Consider the following 20,102-nt stretch of genomic DNA (forward strand, 5'->3'; position numbering starts at 1 on the left):
TGGAAACAAAAATGCCCATCAGCACCCTCTAATCCATGCGCATGCAGGCTCCTGTGCACATGCACATGTTTTGGGAGATGAGCTCTTGGCTGGAGTTCATTCATTGTATTGGCTTCATTAATCTCTTGGGCATTCTGGTATGAGAATTCTTTTTGATACCCTGGCCAACGACATTGGTTTGTGGCCATCTACTACTGTACATGTAAATATATTATAGAGGCATTAGATTTAGGATGTCCTATTAGCCTTAAAAACAGGTCTCATTCCTGGAGGGAGTGGCTAACGGGAAGGTATCTCCCCAAGAAAGCGTTCAATGCCAGGGTCTGTCATCTGTGGAAGAAGCAGGAAACAGGAATCTGAATTCTGTCTCATCCCACAGAAGGGTCTTATTTTTCCTGGACCAAGCCCTCTAATGGCCTCATGACTTTGAAGAGGAAGGGTGCCAGGTGAGTGCTCTTGTGGGGTAAACACAAGAATGGAGCCTCAGCAGGAAGGAAGGTCAAGCGTACATTTAGTTCAAGCAGGCCACATCTTTTTTATTTTTTTAAGTTTATTTATTTATTTTGAGAGAGAGAGAGAGAGAGCGAGGATGAGCTGGGGAGGGGCAGAGAGAGAGGGGACCAAGGATCCAAAGCAGGCTCTTTGCCCACAGCAGAGAGCCTGATATGGGGCTTGAACTCACAAACATGAGATTGTTACCTGAGCTGAAGTTGGATGCTCAACTGACTGAGCCACCAAGGCGCCCTCAGCAGGGTACATCTTATAAGCAGATTATGGTACTCTTTGTTACGCTCTTTCTTTCTTTGTTTTATTACCCTGGACTTTGGCAAATTCTGATTTAAATGTTCCAGACTTGCTTTAGGATTGCTGTGAGTTTTAAAAGCAAACGTGTCAAAGCCAAGGTGTTAAAAGGGGAGCAGTGCCCCCCTGAGGCCAGCTCATGGTGGCAGCAGTAACCAGTGAGGTCCCCAAGGGACAGTGCAAAGCATCTGTGGAGACTCACCTTCTTGTACCACTCCTGCAAGATTGAGAGTTGGTATAAGATGGGGAAGGTCATTTTCACTTTATAGCCTTCAAAATTTCTAAACTCCTTTGCAGAGAAGCATTCTTATGTAGTATGTATGAGATGATAGCATGTAGATTAGGCATAGGCTGGAGTCTGTGTGACCTCAAGCAAGTTACTCTACCTCTCTGTGCTTCAGTTTCCTCAAGGGCCAAATATGTATAAGCATACCTTTCTTAAATGACTTATTCAAAGGATTCAATAAGTTAGTATATAAACATACCTACCACGGTGCCTGGCTCATAGTACATCCTCAGTACAAGTTTCTTGGTATTACTGTAGTATCTCTTTTTTTATGTGCCTGATTAAATGGGACAAAATGATCTTCTTCTCTCAGTCTTCTGACTTACTGTAAAATTAGTAAACTGTGGTAAAGCTGTGGACATCAGCCCCTAAGATCCTAGCGCCAGGCGAGGCACCGTGAAAACTCCTGAAGAATGTTACAACACGGTTCTTGTTCTCTGAGTGCTTATAAGCAAATGGGAAAGGCTGACGTGTGAGTTTAATGGTGGCCACATGGTGTGATAGCCTTGATGGTGTTGGACAGGGGTCTTTTTAGCCTCGCTCGGGCTCAGTTTCCTCTTTTGCAAAATGGGGACTATAATAGTAACTACCTCATAGGGTTGTTACGAGAACTGAACAGGTTAATACAAGTGAAGTGCTTACAACAGTGCGGATGTGTGGTAGATGCTGGCCGTCAGCATATGTTACCATGAAGCGGTGCGTGGACGATGATGTGCCAGATGATGTGCCAACTGGTACAGCAGAGGTCCAAGGAGAGGTCGTTGTATGCTAGAGCAATGACAGAGTCTTCATGAATGCAATAAGGCTTGAACTGAGGATGTGGGTTGGGTGGGACTGGGACAGGCAAAGACAAGTTGAGGAAGGAATAATATTACCAAAAACACGAAGAAGGAAATTGACAGGGACGTTTTTGATTACAGACTGCCGTATTAATTCCTGCATGACAGAACCCTCTTTGAGAATTGCAGTATGTAATAAATGTATTTAAGTGAATATCTTATGACTTGCAAAATGAATATTCAGAAGAAATGAATATCTTCTGACTTGCAAAACAGATTGGGTACTCTGAGTTACTTCTCTCTAAAAGTGATTTATGTCAATTTCTCGGATTCTACAGAATTCTATAGAATTGTTGGTCTGGAACTAGCTTATGCAGTTAAGTAGTTGCGGGGAGAAGTGGAAGAATTTGTAGCTGTAGGATCCTGTTTTGACAGCAGATGGCTCCCTTACATATAGGTAAGAAAAGTGGCATGATGGTCTACATAGGAATCCTTTCCATCATTTGTGTGGTTATCACTTATTGTATATCATTGAGGCTGAATTTGGAAGTAATCCTTCTCAGTGTTTTTTTGTTTGTTTGTTTTTGTATGAAAGATGATATTAAAGCAGCAGGAGGAGCTTCCTTCTTAGGAGCTCTGCTTACCTCTGAGGATAACAACCTGATTATTATTCTTTCTGGTAATGAAAAGTCACACACTTGGCAATACTTATTCCCTTAATTCCCTCATAGAGGTTGTTGTTCAGCCTCAATAGTACCTCACTTATACATGCTGTAGACAGCACAAATTTGGTCTTCCCGCCATTCCAACGTGTTTTAGTGGTAACACTGATCACACACCAGGAAATTTTCATTTCACCCTTTCTTGACATTTAGACTCCACAAACCTCAGCTTTGTCTCACTCAGTATCAGAAGTAATAGCACTACTCTCTCTTTCCACCACGTGGGCCTTGGTAAACACACTTGGTAAACTCAGCCCCATCCTGGTCAGCTTGGCACATTTTCCCATACTATTTCTCCACGTCAGTTTGACCTTTGCTAGTGTCTTTTCCTTGGCGTACTGCTGGGGAAAGTACACAAATGGAGCAAATATGGGTCATTGCAGATTTAAAATAACAGGATTACAGTGTTGGGAGCTTACTTAGGGCTCCCCTTTTTTGTGGCTTTCTAAAATGAGGAAACAAGAGGGGCGCCTGGGTGGCGCAGTCGGTTAAGCGTCCGACTTCAGCCAGGTCACGATCTCGCGGTCTGTGAGTTCGAGCCCCGCGTCAGGCTCTGGGCTGATGGCTCGGAGCCTGGAGCCTGTTTCCGATTCTGTGTCTCCCTCTCTCTCTGCCCCTCCCCCGTTCATGCTCTGTCTCTCTCTGTCCCAAAAATAAATAAAAAAAAAAATAAAATAAAAAAAAAAAAAATAAAATGAGGAAACAAGAAAGGTTACCTGGTCCATCAATTCCACCTTTGCCTCCGCAGGCCAGTCTTAGGTCTCCCTTCCCTGCACATACCCTATCGACTCTCTTATTTATTCCATGAGCTGCATCCAGAATGTTTTATATAGGATAGGCTGGGGCAGCAACATACTGGAAGGAGCTGAGGACTTGCCTAGAAGCTATATTCACACAGCACACTCCTCTTTCTACTTAGATGTGTTTATTAAGGAAGTAAGATGAATCTAACGCTCTTGTCTCTAAGCCACCCCTTGTTTCCACTACTGTACTGTGCTCCTTGGCCTCCCTGCCCAACATGGTAATTGTCAAGTTTGTTTCAATGAGGGATGGAGAGTATGAGGCTGGAGTGTTGTGGAGCAGAGTATTTCCTCACCACGGCACTCTCTGTTCACACCCTCTCAGTCTTTTCAACCCTTAACCTTCACTGAATCATAAAACTCTTTGAGGATCTGATAAAATCATGACCCCTCTCTCCAAAAAAAATGCCCGTGTACACAGCAGTTTGAATATAGTATCAGGTCCATACAGCCTTAGAAGCTCCCTATGCACCTCTGATTAAAACTCTGTCTTAGAAAAAGAGATATTTTTTTCCTTCAGAAACAAAAACAAACAAAAAAAACAAAAAAACAAAATGGGGCACCTGGGGGGCTCAGTCGGTTAAGCATCCGACTTTGGCTCGGGTCATGATCTCACGGTCTGTGAGTTTGAGCCCCGCATCAGGCTCTGTGCTGACAGCTCAGAGCCTGGAGCCTGTTTCAGATTCTGTGTCTCCCTCTCTCTCTGCCCCTCCCCCGCTCATGCGCGCGCGCTCGCTCTCTCTCTCTCTCTCTCTCTCTCTCTCTCTGTCAAAAATAAATAAACATTTTAAAAAAATAAAAAAAACAAACAAAAACAAAAACACCTAACCATTCTACCTGCTGTGTCACATTCTTTCTTTATGATGTTTTCTTTTCTTTTTTTTTTTTTTTAACATTTTTTTAAATGTTTTATTTATTTTTGAGACAGAGAGAGAGACAGAGCATGAGCAGGGGAGGGGCAGAGAGAGAGCGGGACACAGAATCCAAAGCAGGATCCAGGCCCCGAGCTGTCAGCACAGGGCCAGACGCAGGGCTCGAACTCACGAACCGTGAGATCATGACCTGAGCCGAAGTCGGACACTCAACCAACTGAGCCACCCAGGCGCCCCTGATGTTTTCTTTTCTTACAATAATTGTTAGCACAGGATCTCTTCCAAGGGCTTTCTGTATCTTAAATAACCGGATGATCACAAGGACCATTTGGTCAGTAGGCACTGTTGTACAGATTAGAAAAGTAAGACCCACAGAGTTCAAGTAAGTTTTCCAAGTTCATGTCCAAAGCCTTAATCACTCCGCTCTATTTGTATGTTTCTTTTCTAGCATATTCAGCTTGTAGGTTTAAATGAGCAGATGCTATCCGAAAAGGCCATGTATTAATTTCCTAGGGCTGCGGTAATAAATTCACATGAACTGAGTAACTTAAAACAACAGAAATTTATTCTGTCACAGCTTTTAGAGCTCAGAAGTCTAAAGTAAAGGTATCGTCAGGCCCCACTACCTCTGGAAGCTTTAGGAGAAAACCTGTTGCTTGCCTGTTCCATCTTCTGGAGATTGCTGGCATCCCTTGGCTTGTAGCTACATCTCTCTGTGCTCCCTCTTCACATTGCTTTCTCCTCATTGTGTCTGTGTTCTCTTCCTTTGCCTCTCTCTTATAAGGATACTTGGAATGGTGTTTAGGGCCCACCTGGATAATCCAGGAGAATCTCCTCACTGACTCCTCACTCAGGGTCCTTAACTTAATTACATCTGCAAAGACTCTTTTTCCAAATAAGATAACATTGATAGGTTCCAGAGCTAAAAGGCCAAGACTGGATGATAATATATGTAAACAGTTTTTAACTGGGTGAATGACAGCACCTCAAGAACACACATAATAGATTAATTACAGCCTTGAGAGAGGTTTCCAGAGCAGTGTTTCTCAACTGTGGCTACACACTATAACCACTTGGGCATCTTGGAGAAATACCAGTGGAACCTATACCAGACCAGTTGATTCAGAATCTCTGGGAGTGGGGCTTGAACATCAGTACTTTTCCAATGGCCCTCAAATTAATAAAAGATATGCAAAACATATGCACAGGAAACTATAAAATATTATTGAGAGAAATTAAAGAACTAAGTAAATAGAAAAATATTTAATGCTCGTCCATTGAAAGACCCAATATTATAAAGAGGTTAAAGATTAATTTATAGATTCTAGTTGATCTATGGAAACCAAAAAATATCTAACCAGTAGTTTCATGAAAATTAACAAAATTACACTAAGTTTTACATGGAAGGGCAAAGAGCTAAAAATAACCAATATAATCTTAAAGAAGAACAATGGTTGTTTTGTTCTTACCAATATCTATTACAGAGCTACAATAATTAATACAGTATGGTATTGTGGCAAGGATGGATAAAAGACTAGAATACAGGTCCATAACAGCACATTTACACCTACTGACTTGTGGTAAAGGAGACACTGCAATATGATGAAGAAGAATGATCTTTTTAAATAAATGGTGTAAGACCAACTGGATATCCATATGGGGTGGGGGTGAGGGTAGGGAAGAATATTTGCTTCTACTTCACACCAATGACCAAAATCAGTTCGCAGTATAGCAGAGATCTAAATGAGAAAGGCAAAACAGTAAAGCTTCTAAAAGGCAACTTAAAATATCTTCAAGTGGTAGGTAGACTTTGGTGGTAGGTAAGCTTTTTCTTAAATAGAACATAAAATGTATTAACTGTAGAGAAAAAGATTGATAAATTAACCTCATTAAACCTAAATGTTTTGAAATTGACTGTTGTACCTGCTACCAACTTCTTATGATAGATTTTTCAGTTCATATTCTATTTTTATTTTCCAAATTCCTCACCCTCCTCTGCCTTCTCTCTTTCAGACTTTGTTCTCATCACAAAGATCCTACCCTGATCCTACCTTTTCTCATAATTTATTCTTCATTTCCTTGTTTGGGGAATTTCTGTAATGTTAAAGGGTTTCTAATCTGTTCTTCTGAGCCAAATAACTTTGTTATTACCACATTAAAAATTTGGATTTACTAGTGACAAGAAAATTGTGGTATATCCATACAATGAAATATTAATCAGTAAGAAGTGGGAATGAACTATTGATGTACACAATGACATGGATGAATCTCAAGACAATTATGCTATCTGAAAAAAAATAGAAAAGCAAAAAATACATATTGTATGATTCCATTTATATAAACATCTAGAAAATGCAAACTAATCTATTGAGACAGAAAGCAGATAAATGGTTGCCTGGGATGGAAGCATAAGGGAGGAATGAAAGGGAGATTACACTGAGACAGGAGGGAACTTGGGGCAGAGGGGCTGATGATATGTTCATTATCTTGATTGTGCTTATGGTTACCTGGTTACATACAATTTATTGTACCGGAAGTCTTCAGCAATTCTAATATTGGTTAAAAAATTACAAGTGTCAGTAAATTATGACATTTTTGGTATTTTAAGTCATGTTTATTACTCCATCAACAACATAGCTGATCTATTTTTTAAAGTGTCTAATACACAAGTGTATCGTTCTCCATTAGAATCAAAGACAGAATTTGTATATAATGCTAAAAAGATGGGGGATTCCTTGCTGGATATGGTATTTTTCTATTAGTTACTTTTTCAAAGTGTGTGTCTCTGGACCACTTGAACTAGAATAGCCTGGAGTGTTTGTCAAAATGCAAATTCCCATACCAGGAATAGCAGGGAGCTTCCTTAACCAAAAAAAAAAAAAAAGGGAGGGGGTATTTATTTCCAGCAAATACTATAATTAATGTGATAATATAAGCATTTCTCTGAAAATGATGGAGCTCGGTATTACCAATACTACACTTCAACATCTAACCAGAAGGCCAAATTAGAATAGTAAAAGATGAAAAGACAAGAAAGTAATGGAATAACTGATGGTACCTTACTTTCAGACTTACTACAAGCCTATAGTAAACAAGACAGTGTGGTATTGGTCAAAGAATAGACAGATCAATGGAATAGAATAGAGATACCAGCAATATTGATCCGCACAAATGTAGTCAGCTGATCTTTGACCAAAGGAGCAAGTACAATTCAAAGGAGAAAGGATAATCTTTTCAACAAATGTGCTGGAATAACTGGACATCCAGAAACATAAAAACAAGCCAACAAATACAAACCTTAAACCTGTCACAAAATTAACTCAAAATGGATCATAGACCTAACTGTACAAAACTGTAAGACCTCCTTGAGGATAACATAGGAAAAAAAAAAAAAAAACAATCTGCGTGCCCTTGGGTTTGGCAATCACTTTCTAAATAAAACATCAAAAGCACAATCCATGAAAGAAAAAATTGGTAAGTTGGACTTAATTAAAATTAAGAACTCTATTCTGCAAAAGAGCTGATTAAGAGCATGTAAAGACAACCATAGACTGGGACAGTCTTTGCAAAACACATATCTGATAAAAAACAACAACAACAACAACAACTATTTCTCAAAATACACAAAGAATTCTTGAAACTCAACAGCAAGAAAACAAACAACTTGATTTTTATTTAAAATTTATTTATTTTTGATAGAGACCGTGCATGAGAGGGAGAGGGGCAGAGAGAGGGAGGGAAAAAGAGAATCCCAAGCAGGCTCCAAGCTGTCAGTGCAGAGCCCAACTTGGGGCTTGATCTCACGAACTGAGAGATCATGACTTGAGGCAAAACCAAGAGTCAGATGCTTAACTGAGCCACCCAGGTGTCCCAAACAACTCAATTTTTTAAATGGACACAAAATATGAATAGACACCTCACAAAAACAGATATCCAGATAACAAACAACATTTGAAAAGATGTTTAACATATAGTCATTAAGGAGTTGCAAAATGAAAGCAGTGAGATACTATTACACACCTTTTAGAATGGGGAACATCCAAAATATTGACAATATCAAGTGCATGTGAAAATGTGGAGCACATGGAACTCTCATTCATTGCTGGTGAGAATGCAAAATGGTACAGCAACCTTGGAAGATAGTATGGCAGGTGTTTTTTTGAAAATTAAACATAGTCTTATGAGTCCGTAATTTCACTCTTTAGTATTTACCTAAAGGAGTGGAAATTCTTTTTTTTTCAAATTTTTAGTTAAATTCTAGTTAGTTAACATACAATGCAATATTGGTTTCAGGAGTAGAATTCAGTGATTCCTCACTTACATAAAATACCCAGTGCTCATCAGAACAAGTGCCCTCCTTAATGCCCATCACCCATCTAGCCCATTCCCCAACCACTTCTCTCCATCAACCCTCAGTTTGTTCTCTGTCTTTAAGAGTCTTTTATGATTTATTTCCCTCTCTCTCTTTTCACCCCACTTCGCATATGTTCATCTCTTTTGTTTCTTAAATGCCACATATAAGTGAAATTATATGGTAGTCTTTCTCTGACTGACTTATTTCACTTAGTGTAAGTAATCCCTTTTGAGTTAATTCTAGCTCCATCCATTCATGGCAAATGGCAAGATTTCATTCTTTTTGATGGCCGAATAATATTCCACTATGTATATATACCACATATTCTTTATTCATCAGTCAATGGACATTTCGGCTCTTTCCATAGTTTTGTTATTGTTGATAATGCTGCCACCAACATTGGGATGCACATATCCCTTCACATCTGTATTTTTGTGTCCTTTGGGTAAATACATAATAGTGCAATTGCTGGATCATAGGGTGGTTCTGTTTTTAGTTTCTTGAGGAAACTCCATACTGTTCTTCAGAGTGGCTGTACCAGTTTGTATTCCCACCAACAGTGCAGGAGGGAACTGTTTTATATCTTCATGGTCAAATGCAGTAGCCACTAGCCACATGTGGTAGGGAAACTGAGGAATTGAATTTTAAATTTCATCTAATTTTAACTAATTTAAATGTAAACAGATCATATGGCTGGTGGCTACCATTCTGGACAGTGCAGGTCTAATGATGAAGAGGCCAGATCAAGAAGGAACTTGCATCCCATGCAAGGGGAACTGGATTTTCTCCTGTAGGTAATGAGAAGTCTCCAAACGGCTGTACATAGGGAATTATACGATCAGCTTTGCCTTTGGGAGTGGAGCAGGCTGGAAGCAAAGGAAACATGTAAGAGATTCCAGTAATGGACCTCAGAACATGGTAGTTAGGGAAGGGAATGGCTATGAGACACGCTAAAAAGGTAGGATATATAGGCTTAGTGATGGATCTGAGTGTGAAAGATCAGGGAGAGAGAGAAGCAGGGTTACCCAAAGCAGGTTTGGGACTGCTTAAATTACGGGGCCTGTTAATAAATTAAAGGCAATTCATCCCAATAAAGAATGAAGAGAGCAGGACTGGTTTGGAGAGAAGATTGGTGTTAGAGATAATGAGCTTGGAGTGGAGTGAGAAATCCAGGCGATACATTATCCCTTGCAGTGTGTCAGGAGGAACTGGCAATCCAGCCTGCCCCATCAGAGGAACAATTGAAAGGAAATAATTTGATGGGTCTTTGGCCTTTATTTGGTCATAAGAAGACAGCTGCTGAAAGTGGAATGTAACTCTTTTATAATTTCAGCAAACCTGGAAGGGGAGCCAAAAAAAAATCCCTCCTCACAAAAATGAGGACTTATGGGCTTCAGAGCAAGGTGAGTTCCTTGATAACTGAGAAAATATTCTTCCTTTAATAAAGGTTTAGACTGTACCAAATTAAAGTTCACCTTTGGGAGTCATGCCATAGTTCTCCCCATTGTGGGGAAAATAACAAAGATGAAATTCAATCTGGAACCAAATCCCCACCCCCACCCCCCATGCCTACCTCCAACACCTGGTCTCCTAAGAAGTCTTATAAGCCTAGGGGTTAGTTAACTCAGCCCCCACCTTCTGAAGCCCAGGTACCACTAGAAACTGTTCAGCTCTAGTTTGAGGCATGGAAGGAAGGGGAGAAGACTGAGGCAGTCTCTTCTTGGGGCTGCGTAAAGGGGTGTTTGGGGATAAGTAGGGCATCCTGAATCAGGAGAGCCAAGGTAGAGTCAGAAGTTCTTCTGGAGACCTATAATTTAAATGCTTTCTCCTTTCCCTCTAAAATTGTTATTTCCTTCTGAAATTTATCCAACCCTCCAGTAAAGACGTTAAAGACTTCCAAAATTTCTCTTTTTTTCATTCACCCACACCTATACTCACCTTCTTTATCCAAATAATCTGGTGTGACTATTTCATACCAGGCTCTGTTCTTAGGTCCACAAAACATGTTCCCTGCCTTCAAGGAGCCTATGGTCTAATAGAAGAGACAGACAAGAAAATAGACTTCCCTAGAGTACTGACAGCTCTGTCAAATGTAAGTACTGTGGGGAAGGGGAATGGGGAGTGATTGCTTAATGGGTATGGAACTTTCTTTGGGGAGTGGTGAAAATGTTTTGGAATTAGATAGATGTTAAGGTTTAGGACCCTAAACCTAATATTGTCAGGCCACAGAAAGCTTCAAAATAGACATGACTTCTGGAAACACGGAGAAATTAGCCAGGTGAAGAGGGAAAAGGGACATCATCTAGAGGGAGTAACCTATACGCAAGGGAGGCCAGTGAGCAATCCAACATGATCAGAAAATGGAAAGAGTGTTCTGTGAGGAGGAGGGAGGCAGTTGCAAGAGCTGAGGTTGGATGGGTGGAGCTGAGATCACACCATGAAAGCCCTTACATGCCATGCCTAGGAGTTTGAACTTCACCCCAAAGCCACTCAGAAGCCTTCATGAGATTTTAAGCAGGAGAATGACACAATAAGATTTATATTTTTAAAATATCATTTTAGTATAGGCAAAGATTTGGAGGGTATAACACTGAAGTCAGGGAGCTCAGTTAGTCGGCTGCTGCAGTAATCCAGACAAGAAAAGATTGCTTCAGTTAATTCAGGAGAAGTGGGAATGGAGAGAACTGAATGGATTTGACAGACATTAATGAAGACTTGGTTATGAGTTAAAGATTGGGGAAATGGGTGTGGGAGTGGGTGGGTAAAGACAGGAAGACACTCGCAGTAATATTGTCCACATACACAAAATGGGTAAGTAGGGCATATCAGAGTTCATCATGGGGGCTCCCAAGGAACGCTACCCATCTCCAGACTTAGACTTGAGAATCTTGGCCACAGAGCCTATAATAGCAAAGGTTGTTGTGCTTGGATCTTGTTTTCCTGATGAGGATTATTATAAGGGAAAAATAATTTTAAGAAAGAACCACTACTGCCTTCACTTTTTTTTAGAGGTTTCAATTTCATGATAATAGAATTCACTGGTTTAATTTGTTTCATTTTGTGTTTTTATAATTTTGATTCATCCGTAATACATGAAAGAGCAGGACCCCATGCTCGGTTATCTGCAGTAAAAGTTTCAACTTCCCCCTGATTTGTGAAAATCTGATCCTAAGGCTTGTTGTTTGTCTACTGGTTGACTCATATGATGGACAAAAAGATAGGAAACAAAGAATTAATGCTTTCACTCATCATTTGTTACCTTTAAAAAAATGTTTATTTATTTATTTTTGAGAGAGAGAGCATAGCAGGGAAGGGCAGAGAGAGAGGGAGAGAGAGAATCCCAAGCAGGCACCAAGCTCTCAGTGCAGAGCCTGACATGGGGCTCGAACCCATGAACCATGTGATCATGACCTGAGCCGAAGTTGTAAACTCAACCGACTGAACCACCCAGGTGCCCCTCATCATTTATTGCCTTTAAAGATAGTTTGCAATCATAAAGAAAAGTAGATTTTTAAAAATAATTTTTAAAATTTAATTAATTAATTAATTTATTTATTTAAAGTATGGTTGACATGCAACATTAGTTTCAGGTGTACAACATAATGAATAAATACTTAATACCTCATGAAATACTTACCATGATAAGTGTAGTTATCATCTGCCATGATTTGTCACCATACAGCATTATTACAGTATTATTGATTTTTTTCCCTAGGTTATGCTTTGCATACCTGCATACTTGTGACTTACTTGTTTTATAACTGGAAGTTTGTACCTCTTAATTCCCTTTACCTACTTCACCCCATAACATTTTTTCCTCTAGCTTTATTGTAAGGACACAGTATATAATACATACAACATACAAAATACATGTTAATCAACTGTGTTATGGGTAAGTTTCTGGTTAACAGTAGGCTATTAGTAATTAAGTTTTTGCAGAGTCAAAAACTTTTGATTTTTGAGGGAGGAGGTGGGTGTCAGAGCACCCAAAGATGTTCAAGGGTCAACTGTCTTTCCTGTTTCAGAAAAATTGTCAGTAGCCTGTTTAAAAATAAAACTTTGTTGGGGCGCCTAGGTGGCTCAGTCGGTTGGGTATCCGACTTCGGCTCAGGTCATGATCTCGCGGTCCGTGAGTTCGAGCCCCCGTGTCGGGCTCTGTGCTGACAGCTCAGAGCCTGGAGCCTGTTTCAGATTCTGTGTCTCCCTCTCTCTCTGCCCCTCCCCCGTTCATGCTCTGTCTCTCCCTGTCTCAAAAATAAATAAACGTTAAAAAAAAAAAAAAAAAAAAAATAAAAAAAAATAAAAATAAAACTTTGTTGATACTGGTTTCTAGTATCGGTTTAATCCCATTTTGTACTTCCATGTCAGTAGGCAGGCCTAATGAACATTACTGTTAAGGAATAAAACCTCATTATCCCAACTTTAGTCGTGGGTGTGTCCTTATAATGTGCTTCCTTGAATGTGTGGTTTTCTCTTCTGACATCTTACACCATCCTATTACAGACTTCCTTTAAACAGTGCATGAAGTTAAACTGTGATCCTTTTTATTTAAAAAAAAAAACAAAAAACCCAGGTACTTTTATATAAACTCCAACAATACAGCCCCTCCATTTTCTTATCCTCTCCACACTGGATCCTGCCTCCCCTGGCTCCCTTTTAAAGGTGGCACCGACTTGGTTAAGTGACAGACTTTTGATTTGGGCTCAGGTCATGATCTCACCATCTGTGAGTTGGAGTCCTGCATTTGGCTCTGTGATGACTTTAAGAAAAATAAAGCTTCAGTTAGTTCACTAGCAAAATAGGTTTATTCAGGAATAACAGATGACTGCAACTTGGGATAAGAGCGGTAGGCAAAAACAACAAACAAAGCAAAGGAACATTATTTAATTGAGAAGGAGGAAGTTGGGAGGGGTTGTTTTGAATAAAAGTCCATTGGAGAAAAGCAAGAATTTAGGGGGATGAAGGTTTCTCACTGGCTGAGTTGCAGGGGTAGTCAATTTCTTATAGGCTACAATATACATCTTTCTCTGTTGGGGCCTGTAATTGATGATTCTTTCCTTTTGAGGGTTCTTTTGTTGAAGTGTGTAACTGACAATTCTTCCTATAATTTAATGGTGAAGAGGTAGAGGCTCCCCCTACCAGGCTCCCCTTCTAGCCTCTCAACTGCGCTTTTAGTGACGTTTCCTTTTATTAATTTTTCACAAAAGTAAGTACTCTTTTTTAGGAAATCTTGTGTTTTGATACAATTAACCACTGAGGTGTAGTGAACCTGTAGTCTACTTCGGGTTTAGGACCTTCCATATTCTGTTTCGGTTTTTAAAATCTCTTGCCCATCCTTCCCGGGAAAATCTGCAGCTTGGGCCCAGCCACGCCTCCCTACGTTGGTCCCACCCATGCCGGCCCCGCCCATTCTGGCCCAGCGTTCCATCTCCATGGTTACCGGGCCCTCGTGGAGTACCCTGAAGTCCCGCAAAGCGGGGAAAAAGGGAAACCATCGTATAGACTGGCCACCGGCTCTCCAAGCCACCGTCAGCCGCGAGGAGGGAGCACGGACAGCGGGTAGAGCCCCTGAGGCTGGAGACTCTCTGTGCAGCCTCGGTTGAGACCTAACTGTCGGTCAGAACTCCTTTCCTTGCGCCCAGGCTGAGCGGAAACAGGTTGCTTCCGGCCGGAGTCGCCCAGGCCCGCAGGTCAGACCTCTAACTCGCTCTGAGCCGGCATCAGAGGTTCGGGTCTCTCCGGGGTGCTACTCGCACCCCTAAAGGCCAGATGTTGGGAGATGTAGAGCTTCAAGTGGGAAGGAGGAGGGTACTGAGGGGAGTCAGTAGTGACCCCCTGCGCGGGGCCCACGGCACTCGGGAACGCGCACAGACTTGGGCGCACGCACAGACGGACACGCGCACACGCGCAACTAACACTTTTTGAATACTAGTTACACGTTGTATTAAGCGCTTGCGTTATGCCACGTGCTGTTTTAAACACTAAGTGTGTAGAACTTACTTAGGTCTTGGGACAACTCTGGGGAGAGGGTAGTAGTCTCATCAAATTTTTTAGAGGAGGAAGCCGGCTTATGCAGAGGGGAAGCAAATGTCGAGTCTCAGGTACATGGCAATGAGAAAGAACGAAATATGGCCCTTTGTAGCAACGTGGATGGAACTGGAGAGTGTGATGCTAAGTGAAGTAAGCCATACAGAGAAAGACAGATACCATATGTTTTCACTCTTATGTGGATCCTGAGAAACTTAACAGAAACCCATGGAGGAGGGGAAAGAAAAAAAAAAAAAAAAGAGGTTAGAGTGGGAGAGAGCCAAAGCATAAGAGACTGTTAAAAACTGAGAACAAACTGAGGTTTGATGGGGGGTGGGAGGGAGGGGGGTGGGTGATGGGTATTGAGGAGGGCACCTTTTGGGATGAGCACTGGGTGTTGTATGGAAACCAATTTGACAATAAATTTCATATATTGAAAAAAAAATAACCAAGGAAATGAAATTTCAAAAAAAAAAAAAAAAGAAAAGAAAATGAACAAGTCACCGTGGATCCCAGGCAGTCTGGTTCTGCTGGACAAAATGCGAAGTGCTACCTTATCTGAACACAAATAATGCAGAGAGTTAGCTTTATCTACCCGAATTGTCTTTGTTATTCTCTACATGCAAAGAAATCCTGTGCTCAGTTACTGATGGATGCTTAGGAAGATCGGAAAACTCAATAATCATTAAAACCTACCACCCTTTACTGGTTTGTAGTAAATGGAATTAATACTTAATACTAGGAGTTCATTTAAAAATTGTTTGATATTTCACATAATAGATTTTGATTTCTTTCTTTTATGTTTTTAATCAAAAGTCCAAACTCCAACTTGGATGTGTAGGAAAGAGAATTTAGATGATCCAAGCAAGAATTGTTTTCCAAGAGTCTCATATAATTATTAAAGATCATTTAGTGAATGTGGTGGCATAAGCGTTTCCTCTTTCAAACTGTAATCTGCCATCTGCCCATAGGCCTGATGTTTCTCATTATATCTACCTCCCCAATAATGTTTAGTTATCCAATTAAAAAAATATAAATATGCTTTTGGTGACTATCATTTAAATTGTCAACCCAAAAACAAACCAGTTCAAGGGATAAGGCGGTTGTTTGGGATAAAATGATTGGGGTCAGGGGTGTACAGGTTTAGGTAGAAACCCAAATAGTGTACTGATTAAAGGAGGTGGCCTCAGGGTTTTTATGGAAAAAAAAGTGTAGGTAAGTTTTTAAAAAAGAGCTCATTGGTGCTGACAGGCAGGGCTAGATTTATACTTCATTCATTGGTCAGGTGAAGTAGTCACTAGTCAAAAGTTCGTATTTATCATCATGCTTTTCAAACAGGATTTTCTTGTTCTTGCCGACATGGAATGTTGGCAGTTTGGCTTAGTTCAAAGATTCAGAGAAGGGGACGTGTGAGGCAGTTCCCCTGAAATGGCTGCTCCTACTCTATTTTAAAAATGTCTCTACTTAGGTCATTTTCACAAAATTGGAAATATTTCAGTCCCAGTTTGACGTCCTGATTGCTCTTTCTGTCATCAACAAAATCCCTCATTTTTATAAATATAGAAGTTTTTTATCTTTATAGATGCTAATGCATGCTGATAAGTTGAGATAAATAATTGTATGACTCTTTACAAATATAATAAGAAATCTAAAGAGGAAAAAATCATATATAAATACTGTTAGGGTGGCAAAGAATTGCACGAAGAGTAGAGCAAGAGGCAGGACAGAGTTTATTTACTCTCCACGGGAGGAGAGGGGCCAGATATCCAGAGAGATGTCGCCGGGACTTCTTTTGGGTTGGGCCTTTTTAAAAAAAAATTTTTTTTTAAGTTTATTTATTTATTTTGAGAGACAGAGCAAGCAGGGTAAGGGCAGAGAGAGAGGGAAGGGGGAGAGAGGGAATCCCAACCAGGCTCCAAACCACCAGCATGGATCCCAACACGAGATTCGAACTCACAAACTGTGAGATCATGACCTGAGCCGAAACCAAGAATCAGAGGCTTAACCTACTGAGCCACCCAGGCGCCCCTGGGCTGAGCCTTTTAAGGGTTTTGTTTGTTTGTTTTTCTTCTTTTAGGATGTGAGAGGGTTGCACCTGTACCCATGGTGGGTGTGGGGAGGTGGGGAGGGGGTCAATTCTTGTCCAGGTAGAGCAGGAGGCAGCAGGTTTCTCCTGGGGCTCTGTCTGGGGCTTGTCTGAGATGAGGGTTGTGGTCAGGCTAGAGAAGAATATGTTTTATAGTTGGGGTCTATTTTCTGACAGTGTAGGGAGGGCCCTGTGACCTAGGAAAACAAAGAGTCGGGGCCAAGTGCAGCCACCTGTGAATTTTGTCTGTAAGCTTGGCTGGGGGTTGGGGGTGGGGTTTTTGAATAGAGTCATTTCAAATATAATTCTTAAAAAAAAACATTGTTTTATTTAGCTAGAATGCCTCCCACTCAGGCAGAAAGTGTTATAAAGAATATCATTCGAGAAATAGGACAAGAATGTGCAGCCCATGGAGAGACTGTTTCTGAAACTCTGGCAGCTTTTATGGTAAGAATGAATATTTTTTTGAATTACTGCTTTATTAAAAAATAGCCTTAAGTGGTACCCATTTCGCTCTTAAAATTCTGTGAAGCTTTCCTAAATGTTATTCAGTTGAAAACATTGAGACCATTGGACAAGTTAGCAAAAAAATGTTTTTCAATGAAGCATGTCAGTTCTAGATATATAGAAACTGATTTAGAAGATCTTGATTGGTTTTGGAAACATCAATTATGTCATACGTCAGAGTTTTAACGTGTATTTTTGTTCACCTTTGTAAAAATTACTCATTGCCTTGGTCTCTATGTTCTTGCTTTTGTTTTAATGATACACAATAAAAATGTGATAAAATATTCAAATAGTTTCCCTATCTAGAGTCTACTCACTGCTTTCAAGTTATTTCTCCATATAATTTTTTGAACACCATATTCAAATTTGATGTTTATTGCTTCCTTTCTTCGACCTGTAATGAAGGTGCTGATGAATTGGATGATAATAAAATCAGCTGAATAATCGACCCCTGAGTAATCAGGAGGCAGCTGTTTAAAAAATGGAAACAAAATAGTTTCATAATTATATGAGATAAAATGATTTAATAGATTCTTTCCTATTCACAGGTGAAAGCTGTTGTCTTGGACCCAAGTAATGGCTTTAACATGGATAGAACCCTCATGAAAAGTGACGTACAGAAACTTGTTAAGGTGGTTATACAACAGTTCTCAAATTTTAAATTATTTATTTGCAATTCTGAGTACAATAGTTGTGTTAGCCATTAGTGCTGTGCTTCATGAAATAAGACCCTACCAACTAGTGGTAGAAACAAGTGTGAGATGTATTGTTTCTCATAAAGTCTAGAGATACACAGGTTGTTTTTCCTGGCTTCCTGGGCCACCATCCTGTATAGGCTTTCATGCAATGGTTACAAGATAGCTACTCCATCTCTAGGTAGGTGTGAGGGAAGAGGGCAAAGGGCAAAGTGTGTGTGCCAGTTGGGTCTGTCACTTTCTATTAAGAAAGTAATAGCTTTCTCAGAACTTTTCTCATGTGCTTACATTTATTGACCAGAATGATAATGCAAGTGAACCTGGGACATTGATTTCTTTTTCTTTTTTTCAACAGAACAAATCTTTGTCCCAGTCCAGATTGGGGCTATTAGGAAGGACGGGTATGGATATTGGCAGGCAGCGGTATCTTCACAGTATTTTAGAGACCTCTTGTTATTAATCTAATGTTACATTGAAAACATTATTATTTTTTAAGTTCTTTTAGTGTTTATTTATTTTTGAGAGACAGAGAGACAGTGCGAGCATGGCAGAGGGAGAGGGAGACACAGAATCCAAAGCAGGCTCCAGGCTCTGAGCTGTCAGCACAGAGCCCGACATGGGGCTCGAACCCACAAACTGTGAGATCATGACCTGAGCCAAAGTTGGGACGCTTAATTGACTGAGCTACCCAGGCGCCCCACATCGAGAACATTATTAACTGACTTGTCATACAGTATAAAATTACATAGTACTAAATTAAGATTCATATAATTATTGATTCAGTGTAATTTGTGCTTTTCAATTCTGGAGGAAAAATTGAAGCTCTAGCAAATAATTCATAGTTAGAAATAAAGTATATTTGCCTGAAAACTAGTTTTAGGAACCAAAGAAGGCAGAAATTTTAGACATCATTAGTTTTTTCACGTGTTTTGAGTTTGACTCACTGGATATAGGTGCTTACATATTTATTTTGTAAATATTCCTAAATGTATTTCCTAAAAATTGAACATAATTTTTTCCCCCAGGCTTAATGATTTTAATTTTAATTCCCTCCTTCACATAAAGGACTTTATAAACAAGCTTTCCCAAGCTGGTGTATGGATATTTCCTGGGCTCAAGCAAATGGCAGAGAAAATTTTCATCACCCCATCACCCATCGTCTCTCATAGCCAACAATTCACACAATGGAGCACAGGTCTATATGCAGCTTCCAGAGGGATCAGGAAGAGCTTTGGAAGCCTGGAGCTGTTAGGATGATTTTGCAGTAGAGATTCCATGATTACGCAGGGCAGCCTAGAGCTGGGTCTTTCTGTGATGATTGTCTGTCTGTCTGTCTGTATGTATGTATTTTGAGAGACAGAGAACGTGAGTGGAGGAGGGGCAGAGAGGGAAACAGAGAATCCCAAGCAGGCTCAGCGCTGTGAGTGCAGACTCTGACTTGGGGCTTGACCTCACGAACTGTGAGCTCATGACCTAAGCCAGGATCAAGAGTCAGTCACTTAACTGACTGAACAACCCAGGAGCCCTCTGTGCTGATTTTAAATGTGGTATGAAACCTGTTCTTAGCAATAGGGGAAATGGCCGTGATGGTCGGTCAGAAATTTTATTGGAAAGATCTGGAGGAAAATCAAGGAGAGGCAGAAAATAAATTTTTCTCTTTTTCAGGGCTCAAGAAGAGTTTTTGTTTTTTCCTCTAACTTACCTAAGTTAAAAACAATCAAACTCAATTTACTTTTAATGTGACAGGTACATAAATTATCAATGTACCTCTTGCTTCAGAGGACAAAGATTGTTTCCTTTTTTTCTCAATTAAAAATCATGTGGATGAGTTAATTTTTGTATTTGTGAAGGAAGTTTGTTTTTAGAACAGTACTTTTCCACCTGGAGGGATCTAGGTGCACAGGCTCCATAAAAGCACAGGTTGCAGGCCTTGGTCTTATATTCAGTCTCCGTCCTCCCAGGAAAGCAGGGTTGGTGCTCAGGAAGGTGCAAGGAGGGTGTTGCCGCTGCTATGTCTGCTGCCTGCATATATAAAGCCTAAGAGGTGAGATAGGAAAGAGAGAAAGAATTCAGGTTGATCATCTAATCTAAAGAGAAGTAGAATGGGCCATCTATGTGGGAGGAAAATGGGAGAAAACAGACCAGGGGAGGAAATTTTGAAATAGAAACCAGA

At 40.3% G+C, this 20,102-nt stretch overlaps 1 protein-coding gene across 10 annotated transcripts in view; it reads left to right on the forward strand.

Annotated features, from left to right (window-relative positions):
- Positions 1 to 9,947: 9,947 nt before the first annotated feature.
- CFAP206 (cilia and flagella associated protein 206) overlaps positions 9,948 to 20,102 on the forward strand; it is a 44,204-nt gene continuing 34,049 nt past the window's right edge. The window contains exons 1-4 of one of the 10 annotated variants that reach the window (XM_042939312.1): positions 9,948 to 10,017; positions 10,594 to 10,706; positions 17,062 to 17,174; positions 17,783 to 17,866. In XM_042939312.1, coding sequence (XP_042795246.1) covers positions 17,067 to 17,174; positions 17,783 to 17,866 — 192 coding nt within the window. In that variant the 5' untranslated portion in view covers positions 9,948 to 10,017; positions 10,594 to 10,706; positions 17,062 to 17,066. The other 9 variants (XM_042939315.1, XM_042939313.1, XM_042939317.1 and 6 more) reach the window with 9 other exon arrangements.

The sequence above is a fragment of the Panthera leo genome, chromosome B2 (assembly GCF_018350215.1).
Source record: "Panthera leo isolate Ple1 chromosome B2, P.leo_Ple1_pat1.1, whole genome shotgun sequence".
NCBI lineage: Eukaryota > Metazoa > Chordata > Mammalia > Carnivora > Felidae > Panthera > Panthera leo.